The following is a 21,224-nucleotide window of genomic DNA, read 5'->3' on the forward strand; positions in this document are numbered from 1 at the left end:
CCCCCCCCGTGTTTAGCTGTTGGGTTTTATCTCTTGTGAGTACAGTAAATATGACCTTCATCCTTCTAGTCTCAGGTTTTGAAAGTGCAGACTTAGCCCTGAAACTCAAAGTGCTGACAGGAGCCTCCTTATCTGCAGTGCTTAGTAACAGGCTGTTGTGTTCCAGGATAAAAGCTGGGGCCTGTGAAATGGTCAACTGGAATGTGTGGGATAGACTGGCACTCCTTCCTGCATTAGAGGGGTTTCTTGTTCCTTCCTGACCATTGGAGCTAATGCTCTGGGATCAGGATTACAGTAAGTTCAGCCCTTGAGTTCCTTTTGTTAGATAGTATGTGTGAATGTTGGCCTTTGGCTTCTTTAATGGCCCGACTTGTGTGGTGGTAGCATCAGCATCTCCATTATGAACTGAGCAGTGTGGTGACTTGGAATAGGCTGGTGAGGTGGCTGAAGTAGAGGTGAGCTCTGTTAGGTCTACATGAGTGAAGAAGGAGCATTAGAGAGAGCTTGCTCCTAAACAGCAAATAGGTTTTCGTGCTGGAAGTGCACTGCTGTTAACCATAAGCATGGTTTAGTGCTTCAGGGTTTGAGGGGCATCAAATGCATGAAGGGGGCTTGGTTTAATAGCTATAGAGGGAGGTTATTCTCACTTTCCCTCGTATGAGAATCTGAAATTGGAGTTAATTGTAGTGCCGTGATAGTGTCTGGTTCTGCTGTGAGGAGCTCAGTTTGACATGGGAGGAGGGAAGGCTTCAGACTGGGCAGTGAGGTTGATTAATACTTAAGAGCTATTGTAAAAGGTGGAGTAAGCCATCCCTTGACCTGCAGAGCAGTTTGATCTTCTAGTAAACTGATTAATCTAGGTAAGAGTCCACTCAGATGGTTTTAACTGGGTAATTTGTAGCTTTAGGTTTCTGCAGCTTTAAGAAGTGGTTTTACACAACTCAACTTCACCAGGAGGCTTCTGAAGCTGTAATTGTGTTCTTGGTGAATCTTCAAGCTTCCGGATGTGGGATTGTGCAGCTCATCACTCCCATCTGTGGGGTGATTGCAGTCCCTAGTGCATACAGTGTCTAAACTGAGGACTGGGAGCAATTGCATCCAAGGGCTTCTGCTCCTCACACAGCCAGAGCTGTAACCACAGTCATGGCAGTTGTACCATGGGGGTGGCCAGTGGTGGGACCAAAGTGGGCATCAAAACTGAGGGTTTTGTGCAGTCAGACAAGGTGAGTCTTGAGAAAGTTGAATCAAAACTAAGAGTGGCAGAAGCAGAAGGAAAGTTGAATCATTGGGATAAAGGTAAGTTTTAAAATGATTTTTGACATTGCTATGTTACCTGATGATGTTGGAATAAGTCATTGAATAAACCATGTAGCTCATGCGGCAGAACGCTCTTTAATGTTGGGGTGTTTTACATGTCATAGATTTGCTCAGTTAAGTCAGAACCCTTTTTGTGCACACCTATAGGAGCAAAGGGAAGGCTTCCCTTGCAGCTTCCCCACGCTCCTGTATCACTGGAGATCCCCTGCCTGCAGGGCTCCTGCACAGAGAGCTACAGGCATCTCTGCAAGAGCTGTGTCAGTCACTTCTTAAAAATAGTTACCTCTGTGGTAAGTGTAAAACCTCATTGGCTACAGCTCCTGAAACGTTGTTGTTGCTTTTGTGGTGCTTCTCCTTCAACCTGCCTCACTTGGGTTTGCCAAGAAGTAGTTTGAAGGCACTGCAGAAGAAGGTTTCCATGATGCCACAGAAGCATTTCGCCTTGTCTTTGCCAACATAACTACAGCGATGGAGCTCTGTCCATCCACCAGCATTTGCTTGCTCCCTGGGGCATCACTGACATCACTTCAAGGATTAACTGCTGCCTCACCTTCACAAGCTTTAGAACTGCCTGAAAATGTAATGCTCTGGAGCTGTAGTTTTGTCATCTCTGGCTTCATAAAGGAATATCCCAAAGTTAGAGAATTCTCAGACAGGTAGGAAAAGTGCCTGTGATGCTGAGCAAACCTTACCTTAAGAAGTCCCCAGATGTTCTCGGGCTAGCTGCTCAGCACTGCACTGCCTGGTGCTCTGGTTCTGAACCAGGATGGTCATTGTTCTTGGGCTTCACATTTAGCCTAGTCCACAGGCTCCTCCTCAGTTTCAAGTGTGTGAATTAGTTTAGGAAGCTCATTTACAATGCTGGTGTGGGGCTCTTAATGCACAGCCTTCTGGAATGTTCTACACATTAGGAACCCACGAGTTAGGACTTGTTTCTTCCCATAATGTCATTGCTGACTGAAGAGGAAGTATGACCTTAAGATGGAGGCACTGTATTTGAACTCCAGGGTAGTGCGTCTCACTGTGCAGTTGCCTCTTCTCAGTAATTTGATCAAGATTCCTCTGGATCTCCTTTCCCTGTCTTTCTTTTGCCAGGATACCACTACCTCCTCAGGCTCTAACGGTCTCCAAACAGCACTGGTTACTAGAAGGAGTATGAACTATGGTACATCATTATTAAGTGAAGCTGTTTCAGTGATTGGAAAAGTCTCAGAGTAATTTTGTAGTTTCTTGGTTAAGTTGAACATTCTTTTTTTTTTTTTTTTTTTCCCTGAAAGCTGATACTTCCAGAAGCAAAGAGCAACCACTTTGGTGGCATTTGAGAAGTTAATTTTTAAAGCAGGGCTTGCTGGAGTGTGGTACGGGCTGGCTGCATAGAAGTCATTTGTGATCAAGCCAGGATCTTTGCCATGGGAACAGTAATTATGGCTTCAGGCAGCAGGCCAAGAATGTTGCGAGGAAATTCCAGTCCCCTCCTATGGCTTTGCTTCGAGGCTGCAACAAGCTGGCTCTTGTGGCTGCTGTAACAGGCGTGATCACACGTGTAAACCACATGTTGATAGCAGGGAGCATGGATGATGGTGTCCTTTGGCAATGGCACATCAGGCAGGTTTGATAAAGAGCTTCATGTGATCTGTGTTCCTGTTCTATAGGGTTTGATGCACCTGTAATGTACAGGTACCTGTCCTGTGATGGGTTCTGAAAGCTGGCTACATCTGTGTTACCAGGAGCTGAAGCTGCTGGGTGAGGTGAGATCACTGCCACAGGCTTAGCAGCTCTTTGAGCTGTGCAAAGCAGTTTCTCCATCACATGTAACCCAGGTTTTCATGTGGGAACCACCTCAAGTCCCTTGCACTTGGAAAGGAGCTGGGACTCCCTGTAGGTGAAAAGAAATCTATGTGAGACTGTAGAAAACAATCAGTTAATGAAATGGTTGTAGAAAGTATTTTGGTTTAACCTCGGGCCTCCTTTGCCCTCAATCTGTGATGATTCAAACAAATAGCAAAATTCTGAACACACGTGAATTTATTCAACTTTATCTTTAATCCCATAAGCATGGGACAGAGTCTGGGCCCTGAGTCACTGCCACTGGTTTCAAGTAGTGCCAGTGCCACATTTGCTGCCACCTTACACCAGCAAGGAGAGTAAGCATGATTTCAGTTCCAATCCTGTGTAATTCTGGTGTAGCTTCATATGAGAACTCATTGAATACTCTGCTTAGTTCAGCAAGTGTGTGCTGGTAATCCCAGTGCAATGAAGGCTCCATGGTTGCCACAGCAGGTGCCATTATTACACAACTGCAATTTAGATGAGATTGAATTAGTAGTTTCTTCTAAACCTGCATGTTCAGTTTGCTCTGCTCCAGATTTGGACACAAAATGTTCTTTTGCAGGTTCCATTTTCCCAGCATGACTCACCCAGTGGCATTTCTTTGTGATAGTGTTTGTCCTGTGCTTCACCAAGGACCTGTCTGCTCAGCTGCAGGATGTAAAAGCTCAAGGTTGAGGAGCAGTTAAGTTTCAGCTTGGGAGCAGAACCTCATAAAGCCTGGGTGTGGATTGCCCTGCAAAGCCAGCCTGACTGCATTGCTGCAGCCCTTGGAGCTCAGGAATTTGGGGCCCTTTGAAATGGCCACACCTTTTGTTTGCTCAAAGGGCAGGTTTGTTTTACAGGGTGTCTCCATAGTAGCAAAGACTGAGAAAGAAAGTCAGGGAGGGGCTGCTGGGGTGAGTGGGTTGAGGAGCTGGTAGTGCACCTTATTGCACAACCTCACGCTGGGCTGTGTGAGCAACTGCTCTCATGTAATGCCTGAGCTTCCAGTGTCTGCACTCACAGCCCCACCTGTGTACACTAGAAATGGTACCAGCTATTGTGGCAGTACACCTGGTAGGACACTTTTCCTAAGCACCGAATTCTTTGCAGTGCTCTGACCGACTGACCTGGTTTCAAGGTGCAATGTGTGTGTGTAGCCAAGTATGCTGTTGGAATCTTGGTGGGAAGTCTGCCATGCTGGCTCTTTGGGAAAGGTATCGGACTCAATCTTGTGCAGGCAAGAGCGAGGTTAGAACAACTTCAGAGGCTGTAAGTGGTAGGTGACATTGTTTGGCCCCAGCTAAAAAGTGTAGTTAAAAAAGGACCTACTCAAGGCCTGCCAGACAGGCTGATGCCTCTGACTCCTCCATGGATGGAATATACCAGCTACAGGGCTAGATTTAATCTGACAAATGCTGCAGGGGTTGCTCTATTTGAATTGGTACATAAAAATCAGCCACAAGCTATTTGATGAATGAAATTGGTATTTCTCCCTCTACCCCCCCAAAAAAACTGTAGGTTCAAATCAGGTTGTGTAAGCTGTTTGGCAGCAAGAGGTTACGTGACACTGAAGATGGACAGCAGCATCCTGCAGTGTCTCATTTGGCCCAGGCCTGCTGTCTGCAGGGTCTTGAAGCTCCCTTGTGTTGATCAGACATTTCCAGCTTTACTGGGGCCAAAGGAGGATGCAGTTGGTGTGCTGTTTGTGACCCAGATGGCAATGTTCTTCACGCTGCTTTACCTTTACGTTACTCAAGAGTGTTGGCAGCAGGAGATGGGACGGGGGTAACACGAGGGAGCCTTGCTGGAAACCAGTCTTGTGGGGACAGCAAGGAAAGCTGGCATCCTTCGAGCAGTTTAAGGTTAATTTCCTTCCTAGCTCTTGAATCTCTCAGCAAGAAAAGCTGGAGTGTGAATGATGATGTCACCAGCCTGGATTTCTCTTCTTAGTTCCTTTGCGAACCAACTGGAGCTGAGCACTGCAGCATGGAGCACATTCCTTTGGGGCTGAGCTCATGCGAGCCCTCGGAGCATACCTCAGCAGCACTCCATTCTGTCTGAGCTCAAAGACACGATGGTTTTTGCTTCTTTCATCAAAGCAAAGGGTCGGTGTGAGCTTCCCCATGATCCCTATGTCGTTTGGGCAGAATATTTTGGTGGCCTTTTACTGGCTCTAAAATCATCCTACAAACTTGGGGCAAAATGAAGTGGAAGAAGGATGCTGGTGTGCTCTGCCATGAGACTTGAGACGGGTTTTATCTGAACTTAAGCAAACCAAGGACTTCCAACAGTCCAGATTTTTACTGGTTTCTTCCTAGAGGGGGGATTTTCAAGGTGCTTTACTTCCTGGAAGCACCTTTTAGGTGATGGCTTGTACACCACCTACATCTACCTTGTTCTGCACCAAAAGGAGGTATACTGCTATGGCTCATCGCTAGAGCAGCTCTGCAGTCAGGGCTGGGACTGCTGCTGCTCTTTGCAGGGTTCCTCATGAGCCAGGAGTTTCCTGCAGCACCTGGGTTTGGCTATTGCCATCTTCCTTTCTCTGATCAAGGATTACATGGGGCAGCTGTAGCACATATATGTATGCTGGCAGAAGTTGTGACAATCTGTGGCTTAACTCCAAACAGTGACGAGGTTCAGGTAAAATCCTAGCAGCAATGGGGCAATTGAGAGTTGCTTTTTAAGCTGGGAAAGCCTGGTTAAAACTACAGCAAAAAGATCAAAGTTCCTGAAAGTTAACTTAGAAAAATAGGAACTGTTTGAAAAATCTACCTTGCCTTTAACTCAGAAAAGGGAACTAAATCGTTGATGGCAAAACTACCCAGAGCAGGGGTGTTGGGAGTAAATGAACGCAGCTCGAGCAGTCGAGCTTTCGTAGCCAGGAGTGCAAACAAAGAAGGCTGCTGTCATAGAAACGCTCCCAGGCCAGGTTCTACCTGGTGATACTGTGGTGGGAGCAGCCTGGGGAGGAGCTGCAGAGTGGGGGTTGTTTTCTATGACGAGGAAGAGGAGATCTGTTTCTTCAAGTGAAGGCTGCCATTGCTGTGAGCACGCTGTGAATGTCAACAGGAATCCATGCCTCTTATGAGCAGGGATGGGGACTTGAGGATCTGAAGAGCTGTCTTGAGTTGTTGCTGCACGGTTGGGTCTCCCCATGGTAGTCACAGCTGAAGGAGGTAGAGGGGTGGAGGTGTGGGTTGGTGCTGGCGAGCTGCTGAGCACCCACACAGCCGTTTACTTGCTGTTTGTGTGGTTTTAAACCTGAATAAAACAATACCTCCGAATCAGTCGCTTTTGGCTTGGCTTTCCCAGTATCAGTCAGGACACCCAATGGATGTGGTGGTGGTGGAAAAACTCTTCTAAACCTTTTCCAAGGACCAGGTGGGTTTTGGGTCCTCCCTAGAGATTTCTCAGGGTTATCTGAGATAAGCTCCAAGAGCAGCAGAGGAGGAACAAACACCGCTGAAGAGTTGTCCTTGATGCAGCATCCTGTGGTTGGAGGAGGTTTGGCAGCACCGTGTGCTCAGTGTTACTCTTTGGTGTAACTCCTCAGCGCGTGGTAAAGCTGCCCTAGAAAAGTGATATCTTCAAAGGAAGCCTGTGTGGAAGAGTGTGGGTATAACTGTACAGAGTTCTGCATGTACTGCCTGTGAACTTCCTTGTGTAGAGAAGAGCCCTTGGAATAATAGTAGTTTTCCAACTGCTGTAGCCTTCCCTCTTCACTTGCACGTACTTCCAGCTGGGAAGCTTACAAATTGCCTGCTGCTGCTTTTGATGTGGAACAATCGTCCCCCTCTGCCTCCTGGCTCTGGGTGTAGTAGGCAGCAGAGACTGTCTCCAAGATAAGAGGGGAGTGGATTGAAGTGGCTCTTTCATTAAAGCAACATGAACATGTGGAACCCAGCAGCCAGAAGCATTCTTTGTCCGTGTGCCCTGCAGGTAAAGATTGCAGTATGCAAGAAAATGTTGTTATTGAACAGGTCATCAGGAAAGTGAAATTCAGGGAACTGAAATTCTTTCCATAATAGTATAAATGTTTGTTTTCCCAGTTTATAGTTTCCTGGTGTTGCCTCCGTGAGAGCCAAATATGTGGCTTGTTCTCCTGGTGTTGTCGTGGTGGATTGCAGGGGCTGCCCCTGCACAGATGCATTGTTTCCTGCTGGGAGTGCTGGAGTTCTCTGTGCTCACCAATGTACAAGCTGCTATTCAGGAACCCCTTTTTCTACAGTTCAGGGCCCATTAAGGCCTCATGTGAGGGGTTTCATGAGGCCAGTAAACACTTGTCTGCATTGGGAGGGCTTTTGTCTGCTGCTGGCTGGTGCTTGTAAATAGCTGACAGTTGCATCCCAGGCCCCAGAGTAAAGCCATGCCCAGAGTGGCTGCAGGAGCTCAGGCACAAGAGTGTTTTTACAGTAAAGTGCTGGGGATTTTTTATGCATGAACTTGAGTCATCAAAAAGCTGGGATCACAGGGAATAGCCTCCCAGAGTAGCTTGGGGGAATCCAAGTGCTAATTAGAAGAGCTGTAAAAAGGCCCATTCCCAATTCCTGCACCATGTCAGGAGGGAATGACCTCCCTGGTGCCCACAGCCTTGGCAGAACTGGTCAGTGCTGCAGGTGACCAGCAGCAACGCACGAACCACGAGGGTGGAACCTGGCCCTAATTCCTTGGATTCAAGAGATCAAAGTCCTTGAGCCTGTCGTTTGAAGAGCCAGCAGTGAGTAGTCAAACGAGAAACACAGGGTTTGAAAGCACAAGTGCTGTGTCTGCTCTGCAGTGAGCTGGGGCTCTTGTGTGACCTACTTCTGCCTGCGTGCAGGGAAGGGAGCTGCTGTTGTCACACAGATAGTGTTTCTGCAGGTGCTGCCACATCTAGGGCATGGTGGGTGATGGAGTGTCTGGTAGCCACAGGGTGAAGCAGGGCACGTTTCCATCAGGATGGGGGGGGGGCTAAACGAGGCAGACATGAGCTCTGTTCTTTTTTCTGCTGGTGAAAGCCTTTGACTGTGGCATTTCTCTGCAAGAGTAATGTAGAGAATTGTGAGGAAATGCTTCTTCGTGTTGCATCTGTATTACTGTGTTTGCTCACAGGGTACAATGGGATTTGGGGTTGTTTTGTGTAATGAGGCCATCCTGATTTTAAGCTGTGTTATGTATATAAGCATCGATTGTGCTCAGAAGTGATTTGTAGTCTTAGTAGTGTTTTTTGTAGCTCCTGCTTGGGTTAGGGTAACGTAGGGTGGCTTGGAGGCAGTTGGGCTGAGTGACTTTTGTGTGAGCAGATGGAATTACACCTACAGCTCCTAAAAAACCTGGAGCAGACGTGTTTCTTAAGCTCTGCAGTACCAGGGGCTGTTGTCTAATCCTAGTAGGAACAGTCTGGTTTAGAATTGCTTTGTCAGATGTTTTCTCCCTCCACAGTGCTGCAGGGAGCAAAGTCACAGAATCCAGATGTTGGGATACGCTGTGCTACTTGTGGGGTTTGGTTTTGCCAGTAGCCACGTTGATGCTGATGTGGAGCAAAGCCTGAGGTGCAGGGTAGCAGAGGATGGGATTCTGAAGGTTTAGTCCCTGTGGACCTACATGTGCTTTCGGAGACTTGATGGTGCTGCTGTTCTGGGCATTGTGGCTACAGGATGCCAAACCAGGGACAGTGTTCTCTACTAGAATCCAAATTGTTAAATGTGGACCCATTTCTGCTGTGAAATCTGAAAAGTAGCTTTTTGCCAGTAACATTACATTCCTGCCCTACCCTTTCTTGGGGTAGGGAAGGGATCACATCTCTGTTTCTTGTAGCTGCATCTTCTGCTGGTAACTGGAGTTTATAGTCACACACAGTTTTGGCCAGCTTCTGGTAATTTGTCTTTTGCTTAAGATGTCTTTGCTCCTCGTAACCCTCCTGTGCCCTCAGTGGATGCCAGGGGGCCTGTTCGGTTTGCTCTTCCTCACCCGTGGGACTGTTGTGTTGCATTCCCATCCTCCTGGTGTATCTCAGTGCATTTAGTGGCTTTGGACAGTTCAATGATGCTTCAGCTCTGAAGATCCCTAATGCTTAGCAGAAAGATACTGGATAGTGCTACTCAATTACTAAATTGGATCTTACTTATATTTAATTTATGGAGGTGAGGTTCACTGCCCACTCTCAGTATGTTTTCACTTACACTTCAGCTTCTCTACAGCTTAGGCTCAATTGTTCTGCTTTAGGAGGACCTGAATAGAGCTCAGTAGAAATGCTCTCAGTTTACCTTTCGTCTTTTCTTTTCCAGCGGGGAGCTGACGAGCTTTTCCCTACTTGTGTTACTAACGGACCCTTTATCATGAACGACAACAATTCTTCTGCAGGTAATGTTGCCTCTAAAAAAGAACAGTGCTTTATAAGCGTTGCAGATACTAGGAGGAGGTCTGGGTTTTAAAACCTCTTTAGTTTTGATGTTTTCCTAGGCCTTTGTAGGACAGTGCTGAATAGTAATAATAAACTTCTGCCCTATACCTGTGTGAGTTTTAGTGGACTGAAGAAAATTGGGGCAGACCAGTTGCTAAAATGATTTTTACAAAATTAGAACGTGCAGGTTTTGCTCTAAACTTTAAAGCACAGTTGAATTTATCTAGGGTTATTTGGGCTGTATGGAATAGTTTGCTGCTCTCTGGGAGTGTGACCCTATGGAGAGGTCAGGAATCCCACCCAAGGCAGTATCCATGGGTGCTCAGTCCAGAGTTCTGCCCTCTGTGCTTGTCCGTGCCTTGAATTGCCTGTCTTGGAGCTACCTTCATGTCCTGCCCATGGCCTCCCTGCCACACTGGGCCAGCTCTGGTGCTGTGCTGCAGCAGCCTTTGCCCTGTGGACAATCCAGCTGACCCAGAAGGACAGTTTGGGTCGTATTTAAGAGTATCACTTGCTTGAAGATGCGCCTTTGAAACAGCTTCATTGCTAAGGATGCCAGACCAAGTGAAAAGGATCTGAACAGTGCTGTATCATCAGAGGCTCAGCCCTACACAGAGTTAGAGGGGTGTGTGTGTGCTGTAAACAAGCTGTGAAATGGCCACTGGAGGCTTGATTCTATTGCAGTGGCACACAGCAACGTCATTTGCAACGTGTCATTTGGGGGGGGGGTGAGGGGGTGAAGTAGAACCATGTGTCTTCAGATTCTAGTGGAATTAGTGTATGGAATTTCTCTGTAAGAGAGCAATAACGGGATGGGGAGCACAGACTGGGTGTGAGAAGCGCTGAAGTTTTGGGTAACTCTTTGTTTTCCCAGCTAATGGAAACGACATCAAAAAATTCAAAGGTGATAGAAGTGCTGGAGTCCCATCCCGAGTAATCCATGTCCGTAAGCTCCCCAGTGATGTCACGGAGGCAGAGGTCATCTCCTTGGGCTTACCTTTTGGCAAGGTCACCAATCTTCTCATGTTGAAAGGCAAAAATCAGGTATTGTCTCTGTAATTGCAGGCGGGGCTTGTGGCAAAGGCTTGATGAGTTTGTCATCTGTAAACCAGGCCCAAGTTGTTTAAACAACTGTCAAGTATTAGGAGTCAATAACATCTGCATGCTGTTATTTGACTTTTCCATGATTATCCCATGAGCTGTAGAAAATACTATTTTCAGGCTGTGCAGGGAGCTAAGTCCATAATTGCAGGTTGTCTCCTATAATCAACGTTGTGCCTGGTTGCTAAATTGCAGAGCAGGTAAATTATTTGGACAGCAGTGACATGAGTTGGCCTCTTTCACTCAAGCTGCTTTGACAGTTGAGTAACCACCAGTGTAACTTTGCATATTAGGGACACCTTTACAGGTACAATGAATTAGATGGGTAAAGCCAAACCACTCTTGGGTAATGCAAAAGGTGTGCACTAATTTGGTAACTAAAATTGTCTTGCAAATGAAGGAGTAAAAAAGCAAAGCCAGCTTTAATAATCTCTTTAAATACTCTGTCTTTAATATTAATTATGAAAATGTGCCTCTGATATATCACCTGCTGTGATTATATGTAAGTACTTAATGGAATGACTTGCCACAATCCCTTAGGCTTTTGTTCTGAAGTAGAAGACTATAAAGTCACAGAGCAGTGGGTGGGCTTGCTGCTGCTTAGAGAAGTATGGGGAGTTGCTTAAATGACAGGTGTTAAGAATCTGGATGACTGCTGGCTGCTTTTGTTCCTGCAGACGCTTCTGCCACTTTCCTAAATATATATAGCATGGAGATCTTAGGATGAGGCTGAAACATTACATTAAATCACTCTGGACAGCTAAGATCCTCCCTTGATCTTCGTACAGTCGATTCTTAATCCTATATACAGAAACCTGCATGGAAATGCAGTTGTGAAAATCAAATCCAGTTGCAGTTCAACTGGAAGTTCCTCCTAAAGGCAGCCATAGCGTGATGCTGTTGCCAAGTTTGTGCTGACTCTGATGTGTCTGTTGGGTTTCCCTTCTGCACAGGCTTTCATAGAAATGAACACGGAGGAGGCAGCCAACACCATGGTGAACTACTACACCACTGTCACTCCAGTCCTCCGGAGCCAGCCCGTCTACATTCAGTTCTCTAACCACAAGGAGCTGAAGACAGACAACTCTTCAAACCAAGCTGTTAGTTGTTGTTCTTTACATTGTTGTACAGGTGGGAGGGAGAGACACTTCTTGGCAGCTGGTTTGAGTTGTGCTGCTGGTGTAGGCCTAGGAGGGCTTTAAGGTTTGGTTTAACAATCAAAGAGCAAAGTCTCTTATAACAGCCTTTATCCAAAGTCTCAGCAGACTCTTAAATGAGCTGCTAAATCTTGCTTCATGTCAGGGAAGGAGATGCAAAGTGAATAGGAGATAGAAGGTGGCCTAGCATCTTTTAGGTAGAAACAGTAACCGAGTACAGATCCGAAGACTTACTTAATGTCTTCAAAATTTATATGAAATGAAACTGATGGGCAAAACTGGAGCATGCAGCAGAGTGCAGCCTGTTGCTGGGAAGCACTGGTGTTGAGGCAGGCAGCACAGGAACACAGCAGTTCCTCAGGCTTTGGCTGGGCTGTCTGGAGTTTATGTGCAAGATCTGCTGTGCAAAGGGTAAGAAGTTCCCTGTTTTGACTCGGCTGCTTTTGGCAGCCTTTCAGGACAGGAGCACTGGAAAGAAGTTCAAGTTACTTGTGGCTCCTTATCGGGGTGGCTACCCAGTACACCCAGTTTGCTGCCTCTCACTTTTCAGGCTGAGTTTCATCAGGAGCAGAGCATCTAATGCTGTGCAGGTGAAAAAGCTACTTGTGGGTGCATCTAACAAAGCCAGCACCTGATGCAGGACAGTGAGAGCATCAGTGTTGTGTGAGCAAGAGGGACTCTACAAGGAGTAAATTCCCAGGCAGCTCTTGCTCTTGGGTCCCAATACAGATGGGCATTAATCTTATTCAGTCCTGTCAGCTTCTGTAGCATTCTGGAGATGGAGTTTCACTCCAGAAGAGCCTAGCTTTCCCCGAACAGTGGAATAATTCTGCTGCGTCAGTAGATGCTGAGCAAGGTTCTGGCCTTAGAAAGTACTTAAAGTAGTACTTATGCTAGTGCTAATAAGCTATTTTACTGAGTTTGCTCTCACTGATGGGGATGGTCTGCACTGCCCGTGTTCAAAACCTGCCAAAGTCAGTACTTCCCCAGCCTTAGGAGCCATAAACTGCTCTGTGCATTGTGCTCCCTGCTGAGTTCTAGCAGTCTGCAGACAGGAAGCTCAAGGAAAGCTGCATGTGTCTGTCGTGCAAGCACAAATGTGTGTCTAACAGCGTCTGGTTCTGCAGCGTGCTCAGGCAGCTCTGCAAGCCGTGAACTTGGCGCCGCCGGGGAGCCTGGCCCTGCCGGCCGCTGCCGCAGCCGTGGATGCAGGAATGGCCATGGCTGGCCAGAGCCCTGTCCTGAGGATCATTGTGGAGAATCTCTTCTATCCTGTCGCTCTGGATGTTCTGCATCAGGTAAAACCTGGCATCACACCTTCTTGAAGGTGGTCCTGGAAGGAGGGGTTGTGTTTGCCATGTCTGTGTTCTAACAGGATGTGGGTTTACGTCTATGATAAAAGCTCTGAACGCAGCTGCCAAAAGTCTTCTGGAGACCCCAACACCTACCAGAGATTGCTCTGGTTTTGCTTCCAGTCTGGCCAGACTTTAATGTCCAGAGGTTTGGCTGCTGGTCCATTTTCCTTGGATTACTTGAAAACAGTTCTGCTTTCAGGATGGCTCTTCAAGTTCTGCTTGGGGTTTAGCAGAAGTAGCTGCCTCATGTTTGTCTGCAAGGGTAGGGGGAAACCAATCCTGTGCCTGGAGGTCGTTGGGCAGTAGCTTATTTGGCAAGTTCCTGTTGCAGTTGCTTAATTTCATCTCTGTGTTTAAAATGCAAGCTTGACTGCGTTGAAGCAGCTCTGAAATGCTTGGAAAAGCTTCAGTTTGGGAAGGTGTATATGAACCTTCCTGTGTAAAAGTTCCTAACAGACACTTTAAGGAGACAGCTGGGTCACCCCGGTGTTTTTCTAGTCGGATGCCATGATGCAAGTATAGTTTAAAGCCTTACATTTTGAAGTTGGAAAGCTGACAAGGCGAAGGAATAACGTTTTGTTGTTTCTGCTTCTACTCATGGAGATCAATATGAGATGAACTCGCTGGAAAGGAGCTAACAAGAGATGCAAATATTCTCTTACAGATTTTCTCCAAGTTTGGTACGGTCTTGAAAATCATCACCTTCACAAAGAACCACCAGTTCCAGGCCCTGCTGCAATATGCTGACCCAGTGAGCGCTCAGCATGCCAAACTGGTGAGTAGTGTGCTTGTAGTGCCAATACCTGAACTATTTTCACTTTTAGGTTTGCTTTTATTAGTTTAGGATCAATGTTAGAAGTGTTTTGGGGTGCTGGGGCGGGGGAATCACAGGGTTTATGTGAGCATTGCCCATGAGCAGGAGTGGTGCAGCTAACGGGAGAACGCTGAAGGGGTCTCGGGGATGAAGTGGTGCTTTCTCCACACAGTGGGGGATACCTGCAGATGTCCCAACAGAGCCCTGGTAACTGGGATGTTGTAACACCTTCTGTGTGATCTCAGGGTAAATGCATGTTGGGTAAGGAAAGGTTTGTTTCTTTGCAGTCTTTAGATGGACAGAACATCTACAATGCCTGTTGCACGCTGCGCATAGATTTCTCAAAGCTCACAAGTCTCAATGTGAAATACAATAATGATAAGAGCAGAGATTACACACGACCGGACCTACCTTCTGGGGACAGCCAGCCCCCTCTTGATCAGACCATGGCAGCTGCTTTTGGTAAGAACCCTTGCAGTGGGCACAGAACCGATGCATGTGGCAGTTGGGGAAGGGGAGGGGATGTAATCTGGGTGTATTTTCAGGTTGTATGTAAGGAAGACGTTCTTTACTGTAAGGGTGGTGAGGGTAAGGGTGCCCAGAGAAGTGATGAATGCTCCATCCCTGTCAGTGTTCAAGGCCAGGTTGGACAGAGCCTTGGGCAACATGGTCTTAGGGTAAGGAGTCCCTGCTCATGGCAGGGGTTGGAACTAGGTGATCTTAAGTTCCTTTCCAACCCAAACCATTCTATGATTCTATTGGGTCATACGGAATTGTGGAATATGACTGAGGAGGAAAACATAGAAACCACTGGATCAGAGTAGTGCAAACTACTTGTAGGTCCCTGTGGCTATGGGTGCTTGCTGCTGCTTTGGAAGCTGTTCTTCATTGGGGTGAGGACTGGTTGAGGCTTTGCAGCTGTCTGGGCTTCTGGTGCCATCTGCTGCTTTGGCAACAGTATGAACTTGGGGTGGTGTCAGCTGCACTTGGAAAACTGGGGTGGGTAGGCACTTACAGGAGCTATTAGCTTGTAGTCTTGTTAACAGCAGAGTTAGAGGAAGGGGGAATCGTTCTTGTAGTGTCTTGAAGCTCAGTGTTAAATTAGAGGCTTGGTTTAGGGTTTAGCTTTCAACTGAATGCATGCGTTGAAGGCCAAATCGAGACATTCCAGCTAAGTCTAGAGGTTTTCTTGCTATTGGGTGTTGTGTATAATGTGTATATCTTTCCCAGGTGCCCCAGGAATAATCTCTCCTTCTCCATATGCAGGAACTGGCTTTCCTCCTGCCTTTGCAATTCCTCAGGCTGCAGGTACTGTATTTCGTAAGTTGAAATTTTATATAGATTCTCTGTTGCTGAAGCATCTTGATGATTTAAAGCTAAGTAGCCATATTTTGGGAGGTTAGTGGTGTCAATTCTCAATGCTGGCACTTGGGCACAGAGGGAAATGGTGTTTCAGTAGGTAAGCTCAACTCAGAATGCAGATGTAGTACCTCTGGCAAGGAAGTATCCCAGGGCAAAGAGGGAAGCTGGGAGCAGGATGGGGAAGTCAGTAAAGGCAGTAGTTAAAATAACTGGGGGAGATGGGAAGGGGGGTGAAATGTTTTGGATTTCCTCCTGCTATTACAGAGGTTTGAGCTCAGTTTGACAGCCGTAGATGTGGTCAAAAGCAAGGAATCCTTGTCCATTTTTCCCTAAATATTTGGAGTAAAGCTGTTGTTTAAACGTGACCCATATGACACGCACTGTTGGAGCTGCACTGGCAGTTTGCAGCTCATCCTGCAGGTAACAAATTACTACTACTTGCAGAAGTAGCCAAGTGCCTGAGGTTCAAGGCTTGGGGTTTAGGTGCTGAACCCACTTACTGCATTGCCAGACTAAACAAGGTCTGCTTTGGTTTTTATCGCAGACCAAACTCTGTTGACTTCCTTGGAACTTGATGGAATTTCCTTGCTTAGGACAAAGCAGCACAGATCTAAGAGTGGAACTGTTAATGTTTTGTTAATACCCTGTTGGGGGAATATCCTGTGCCAGGTGGAGGAGGGATTATATTGATTACTAGTGGTGTTTCTTGAGCTCCAAAGCTCTGCCCTTTGGAGAGCTAATGCAGCGAGGTGCCAGCAGTTACTGTGAGCAACCTAGAAATGCCTGTAAATAAAACTAATGCTTCTCCATTCCTGAAGAGATGAGCTGGTGGTAGCCTACCACCAGCTAACACCTCCTGTTAGATGCATGGTTAAAGAACAAAAGTGTGTTGGCATGCACTGGATGGAAAGACCCTTCCAAATGCACTGTGTGCGATACCTTTCCTGCAGCAGCAGAGCTGAGGCTTTGTGCTGATTCCGCTTCTTGTGAGACATGCAGCATATTGTAGTCAGCCAGACAGTGCTGAGGCACCCGTTAAGCACCAGGCACTGCAAGAGCAAATCCCATCACAAACCATGCCATTTCCTGCAGCACCAGAATTGGAGGCTCCTCTTGCTCTTAGCATACACGGTCACTGTGGTTCGAATTATGACCTGCATGTTACAGAAGGTGCTGTTCTCCCTTCTGGTGCAGCAAATACACTAGAGTACGTGCTGTTAATTTCTTTACTGGTTAATATTCTTTAATTTCCAGGCCTGACAGTTCCAAGTGTTCATGGAGCACTAGCTCCTTTGGCTATCCCAGCAGCTGCAGCGGCTGCAGCAGGACGGATTGCCATTCCCGGCCTCACTGGGGCAGGGAACTGTGTGCTGCTGGTTAGCAGTCTGAATCCTGAGGTTAGTGGAGTCCTAACTTTACTCTTTTTTTTTCTCCTCCTTCTATTACCTCTGCTTTCACTTTCTGAACACAGATTGTGCTGAAAGTCATTGAAAGTGAAATGCTGCCATAACCTAAAGGAAATGGCAAAACTAGAAAAGCAGCTGCTGTGCTCTGCCAGCTCTCAAACTCAAAGCAGATCAGTACTCTAGTTGCTGAAGGGAAATGAGAAAGTCCATCTCAAATTAAAACCTTGCTCTTCTTTGGTTCAAAGCCAAGGATGCTGCCTGCCTGCTCTCATCCCATAAAGACTACAATGCCTGTCCCTTCCTCCCTCTTTTTATTTGGAGTCTCCCTGCCATTCCCATGGAGTAGTGTCATTTGGGTCACAGAATAGTCATGTCCATGCTTTCTTTTCCTTGGCATGTTCTAGTTTTTAATACATTAATTCAGAACTACAGAGAGACTTTGTTCTGACCTTTGCTCTTTCTGTGTAGTGTCTGGACGCCTGCCAGCTTGACCTTGTACCTGTGCAGTATTTCCTCTGCCATGTGCTTGCACATTTTCCCTTTCCAAGATCCCTGGAAGTTTTTCCTTAGCTAAACCCCTTAACAGCTCACAGTTCACATTTTCAATTCTACTTAACTTAGTGAGTTGAAATATTTGGATTCCTTTAAAAATACAGCAAATAATATTTGAACAAAAATCTTTCACTAAAGACAGCAGCACAAGAGAATGTGATGTGGGTATCTTGGACTTTTTCAGTCAGCTTTTGGCTCTTTGTTGGATTGAAAGTGTAGAATCTTCTAGTGTGTGCAGTAGAGTCTCTGCTGCAAACCCCTTTAACTGGTGGGACTGTGCACACAAGTTTAATGCTACTTGGCAAAGCTCTCAAACTTACCGGTGATGTCAGAGTAACCACAAAACCTCTTTTGCATCAAAGGGAAAGCCTGGATGTGATGAATGATCAAAGTGTTTTTAACTCGTGATGAGATGAACCAATTGACTCAATATTTTCAGACTGCTCTTTTTATCTGTCATTACTGTTTTCTCCAGGGCATGAAATAATGGCAGGGACTGGGATACAGCTTTGGTTTGGATGAGTTGCTCTTCTACCTAGGAACTCCTCTGCCATCCCAGGAGGTGTCACCGCTGCCTCGCTCCCATGACTTGCTGGTCAAACAGAAGTCCCAAACGTTAGGAGCTGGTGACATTATTCTCAACCAGCGCTGTCAGGAGTGTGGTTCCTGGGAGGATTTGGTAGCCTGGGTGGCAGTGGCAGGCCCAAGGGCTGTGCTGGACCTGTTAAACTTGCACGAGTTCTCAGCTCCGAGCAGTGTCTGAACGGTGCACGCAGTTCTTGGTGAAGTAGGAGAGAGCAGTTATTTCATGCCTTGTTGTTTTTGGTGAGCTCTTCACTATCCATCCAGCTTATCTTTGGGCTAGAGAGACTTTGATACTTGTACTGAAGCTGTGAACTAACAGACATGAAACTTTTTTCCATTGCCTGTATAATCAGTGTTGTAGAAACTTACCTGTGCCACAACTGGTTAGTTAAGAGACAGTATTTCTCTGGAGTGACTGCTCTGCCATAACGTAGGTGGGTTTTCCCTGATTTGGAACTGTGGAAACTGAAATAACTCCCTTTTTCCTTTCCATGACGAGTGGAAGAAATCTGGCTTGACTTGGAATACAAAGTGCTGGGAGCAGAGAGGTTTTTCATGCCTTTCCAGCTGCCTGCATAGCAGCAGTTTGGGGTTTCTATGTGGTGAGCTCAAGCCTTGGAGGCCTCTTGCAAACCAGATACCGAGTTCTTCTGGAGCAAGAGCTTTTAGCAGACCTTTGAGGGGTTTTGTAGTGGTACAGCTGCTCATCCAGAGCCATCTCTTGCCGTAAAGGCAGTGAATTGGGCTGCACAGCATGGAGCACTTCTGCAGTCTCCGGGCCTAAAGCAGCAAATGCAGCTGGGTTTGACCCGAGCTGTGAAGTCATTTCCCCTTAAGAAATTCTTGCAATCGGAGCAGATACTTTTAAATCCAGTTTTAGGGAATCCCATTGCAGTGGAATTGACTGTTGAAGCCTGTAGAAGTCACTCGGTTGTGATACTGTCTCTTACCTCTTTGTATATCTTAAGTAAAAATGCCTTTTCTTTATCATTGTGTTCCACTAGGTAAAACCTATTAACTGTTTCTGTAAACGAGTTATTGTATGTAGAATTCTATAAATCTGACTGATGGAACACTACATATTTCCTTATGTATTTACTGACCTGTGTTTTTTGCTACTTTTTTTTCTTTTCTCCCCATCCCTGAATTTTTTTTCTTCCCCTGATCCGGAATTTCTTTGCCAACTGACTGCACGGTACTTCTGCTTCCTGTTGTTGCTTGAAACAAAACAATAAAAAAAAAACACAAAACATTCCCCTTCCAAACAAAAACCCAACAAAAAACCCAACAAACACAAACCAAACCAAAAAAAAAACCATAAACCCTGCTCTTCGGAAACCAACCTGCCCTTCAATATTAACCATCTTGAAAACTTCATCATCCATCAACCAATTTCGCCATTTCCTGCGGGGACTCTGCCCTTCCTCGTTGTGGACGATTTGTGCAACCTCGCTCTCCCCTTCGATTCCTTACCTCTTCCCTGTCCCTCCGCTGCCTTGCTCTGCTGTTCTCTAAAGAGAGTTACACCCCAATGCCTCTTTATTCTTTTCGGTATGTTATTATTCACACTTTTTATTACCTTGTTTTTTTTTTCATTTAGTTGAGATTTACTTTTTTGTTGATACTTCAGAAATGTACAGTTTGCAGTTTGCTTTAGTTTTTGGTTTTGAATGCGTAATTTTTATTTGTTTTCATTTATTTTACATTGTTTTACTTAAAGTTTGCTATTTAATTTAGTTTGCCTTTTGGTTTATGTTCAGTTATGCATGGGTTATTGCTTTGCATGCCTTTTAGAAGAGTTTTAAATGGTGATAGCATGCTAAATTGTCCAGTCTTCTGGCAGTAAGAGTTTTGCTTTTTGCTGAAACCCAGTGTCTTTTCTTTAATGTATTGTTCCATTATTATTCTGCTATATAAGAATTTTCCTTAACTAGAGCAGAATAAGTAACCATGGTTGGAATGAGATCAGTTCTGGTTGTGAATGAATGTTTTTGCTGTTGGATTGATTAGCTAATATTAAGTTAAAAAGACTTTGTGGGGTTTTTTCCCTACCTAAAGAATCTTCTTCTTTCCTCACTTATTGAAGGAGTCTATGGTGATGTGCAGAGGGTGAAGATTTTATTTAAGAAGAAAGAGAATGCCCTCGTTCAGATGACTGATGGAAACCAGGCCCAGCTTGGTAAGCAGGCTTGAGCAGTATCAGACTGTTGGCATTAAGAGGCCTCATGGGGAATTAAAGCTTTAATATCAGTCCTTTCTCTTCCTCCAAAACAAAGACCCCAAACCTGAATGTGTCCGTGCGCTTGCTTGTGTACATAGTGCAGGCTGGGGCAGCTCTGGAGAAAGGTGTGCTTGATTTGGGTGAGCAAACCCAGAGGGAGAATGGACCAGACAGTGCAGGAAAGCAGAGTACCAGTGTTTGTCCTGCAGCTCCTGGAGGATGTGGTGTCTGCATGGGGAAGAACCAGAATGAAATGGGTGTAGCTGAGTAAAGGAGTGAAGCCTGTTGCAGTCAGCGCTGTCTTTAACTGTTGCAGCCATGAGCCATTTAAATGGGCAGAAGCTCCACGGGAAGCCCATCCGTATCACCCTGTCCAAGCACCAGACAGTCCAGCTCCCCCGTGAGGGGCAGGAAACCCACGGCCTGACAAAGGACTATGGGAATTCTCCTCTACATCGTTTCAAGAAACCAGGCTCCAAAAATTTCCAGAACATCTTTCCTCCTTCTGCCACTCTTCATCTGTCCAACATTCCGTAAGTATCCTCCTGGAGAGTTCCTCTGTAGCTGAGTATAAAGTGGGCTGCAAATTTAGTGGCAGGGTGAACACAGGCAGCTTTATGGGGTGAGCAGGAGGAGAGCTTGCCCCTATTCCCGTTGTTCTCTCAGCCTTGCCAGCTCAAGGAGCTGCTGGTAGAGAATTTAGGAAAGGCTGTGATGAGGATTTGTTTCTAGGGGTGAATTTAGCCTGTCAGCATACATTTGACTGGAAAACCTTCTGTTTCAGACCTTCAGTAACTGAAGAAGACCTTAAGATGTTGTTTTCAAGCAACAGTGGGGTGGTCAAAGGATTCAAATTCTTCCAGTAAGTGTTTTGTCTTGCATCCTGTCCTTACCCTGGGCTTTTCAGTATGAGAAGGGTTAGAAGTACTTTGTTCTGAGGGAGTTCCAACTCGGGCTCAGGTGAGCAGAACCGTCACTGATGCAGTATTTGGTTCTCTGCAGTAAAGAATTCAGGAATAACCCTGGATTAAGTGCATGGTATGGGTTGAAAACCAAGGCAGCCAAGTGAGCTCTTTGGATATGCCTGTTTTTCATGGAGAGAGGCACTTGCATGTAAAAAGGAAGGATACTGCAGTTTCCTGGGCAGTTAATTTCCT

At 46.1% G+C, this 21,224-nt stretch overlaps 1 protein-coding gene across 7 annotated transcripts in view; it reads left to right on the forward strand.

Annotated features, from left to right (window-relative positions):
* The window catches only part of PTBP1 (polypyrimidine tract binding protein 1), a 28,602-nt gene that overhangs the window by 4,193 nt on the left and 3,185 nt on the right, over window positions 1-21,224 (forward strand). For 3 of the 7 annotated variants that reach the window (XM_062625084.1, XM_062625089.1, XM_062625088.1), the window contains 12 exons: window positions 9,399-9,474; window positions 10,389-10,558; window positions 11,569-11,715; window positions 12,900-13,070; window positions 13,792-13,902; window positions 14,229-14,403; window positions 15,172-15,261; window positions 16,558-16,700; window positions 19,364-19,397; window positions 19,933-20,025; window positions 20,384-20,600; window positions 20,852-20,929. In XM_062625084.1, the coding sequence (XP_062481068.1) occupies window positions 9,399-9,474; window positions 10,389-10,558; window positions 11,569-11,715; window positions 12,900-13,070; window positions 13,792-13,902; window positions 14,229-14,403; window positions 15,172-15,261; window positions 16,558-16,700; window positions 19,364-19,397; window positions 19,933-20,025; window positions 20,384-20,600; window positions 20,852-20,929 (1,505 nt within the window). Of the gene's footprint in view, window positions 1-178; window positions 295-9,398; window positions 9,475-10,388; window positions 10,559-11,568; window positions 11,716-12,899; window positions 13,071-13,791; window positions 13,903-14,228; window positions 14,404-15,171; window positions 15,262-16,557; window positions 16,701-19,363; window positions 19,398-19,932; window positions 20,026-20,383; window positions 20,601-20,851; window positions 20,930-21,224 lie in introns of those variants that run through there. The other 4 variants (XM_062625090.1, XM_062625085.1, XM_062625086.1 and 1 more) reach the window with 4 other exon arrangements.

The sequence above is a fragment of the Pezoporus occidentalis genome, unplaced genomic scaffold (assembly GCF_034315485.1).
Source record: "Pezoporus occidentalis ecotype Australia unplaced genomic scaffold, CSIRO_AGI_Poc_V1 ctg276, whole genome shotgun sequence".
Lineage (NCBI taxonomy): Eukaryota > Metazoa > Chordata > Aves > Psittaciformes > Psittacidae > Pezoporus > Pezoporus occidentalis.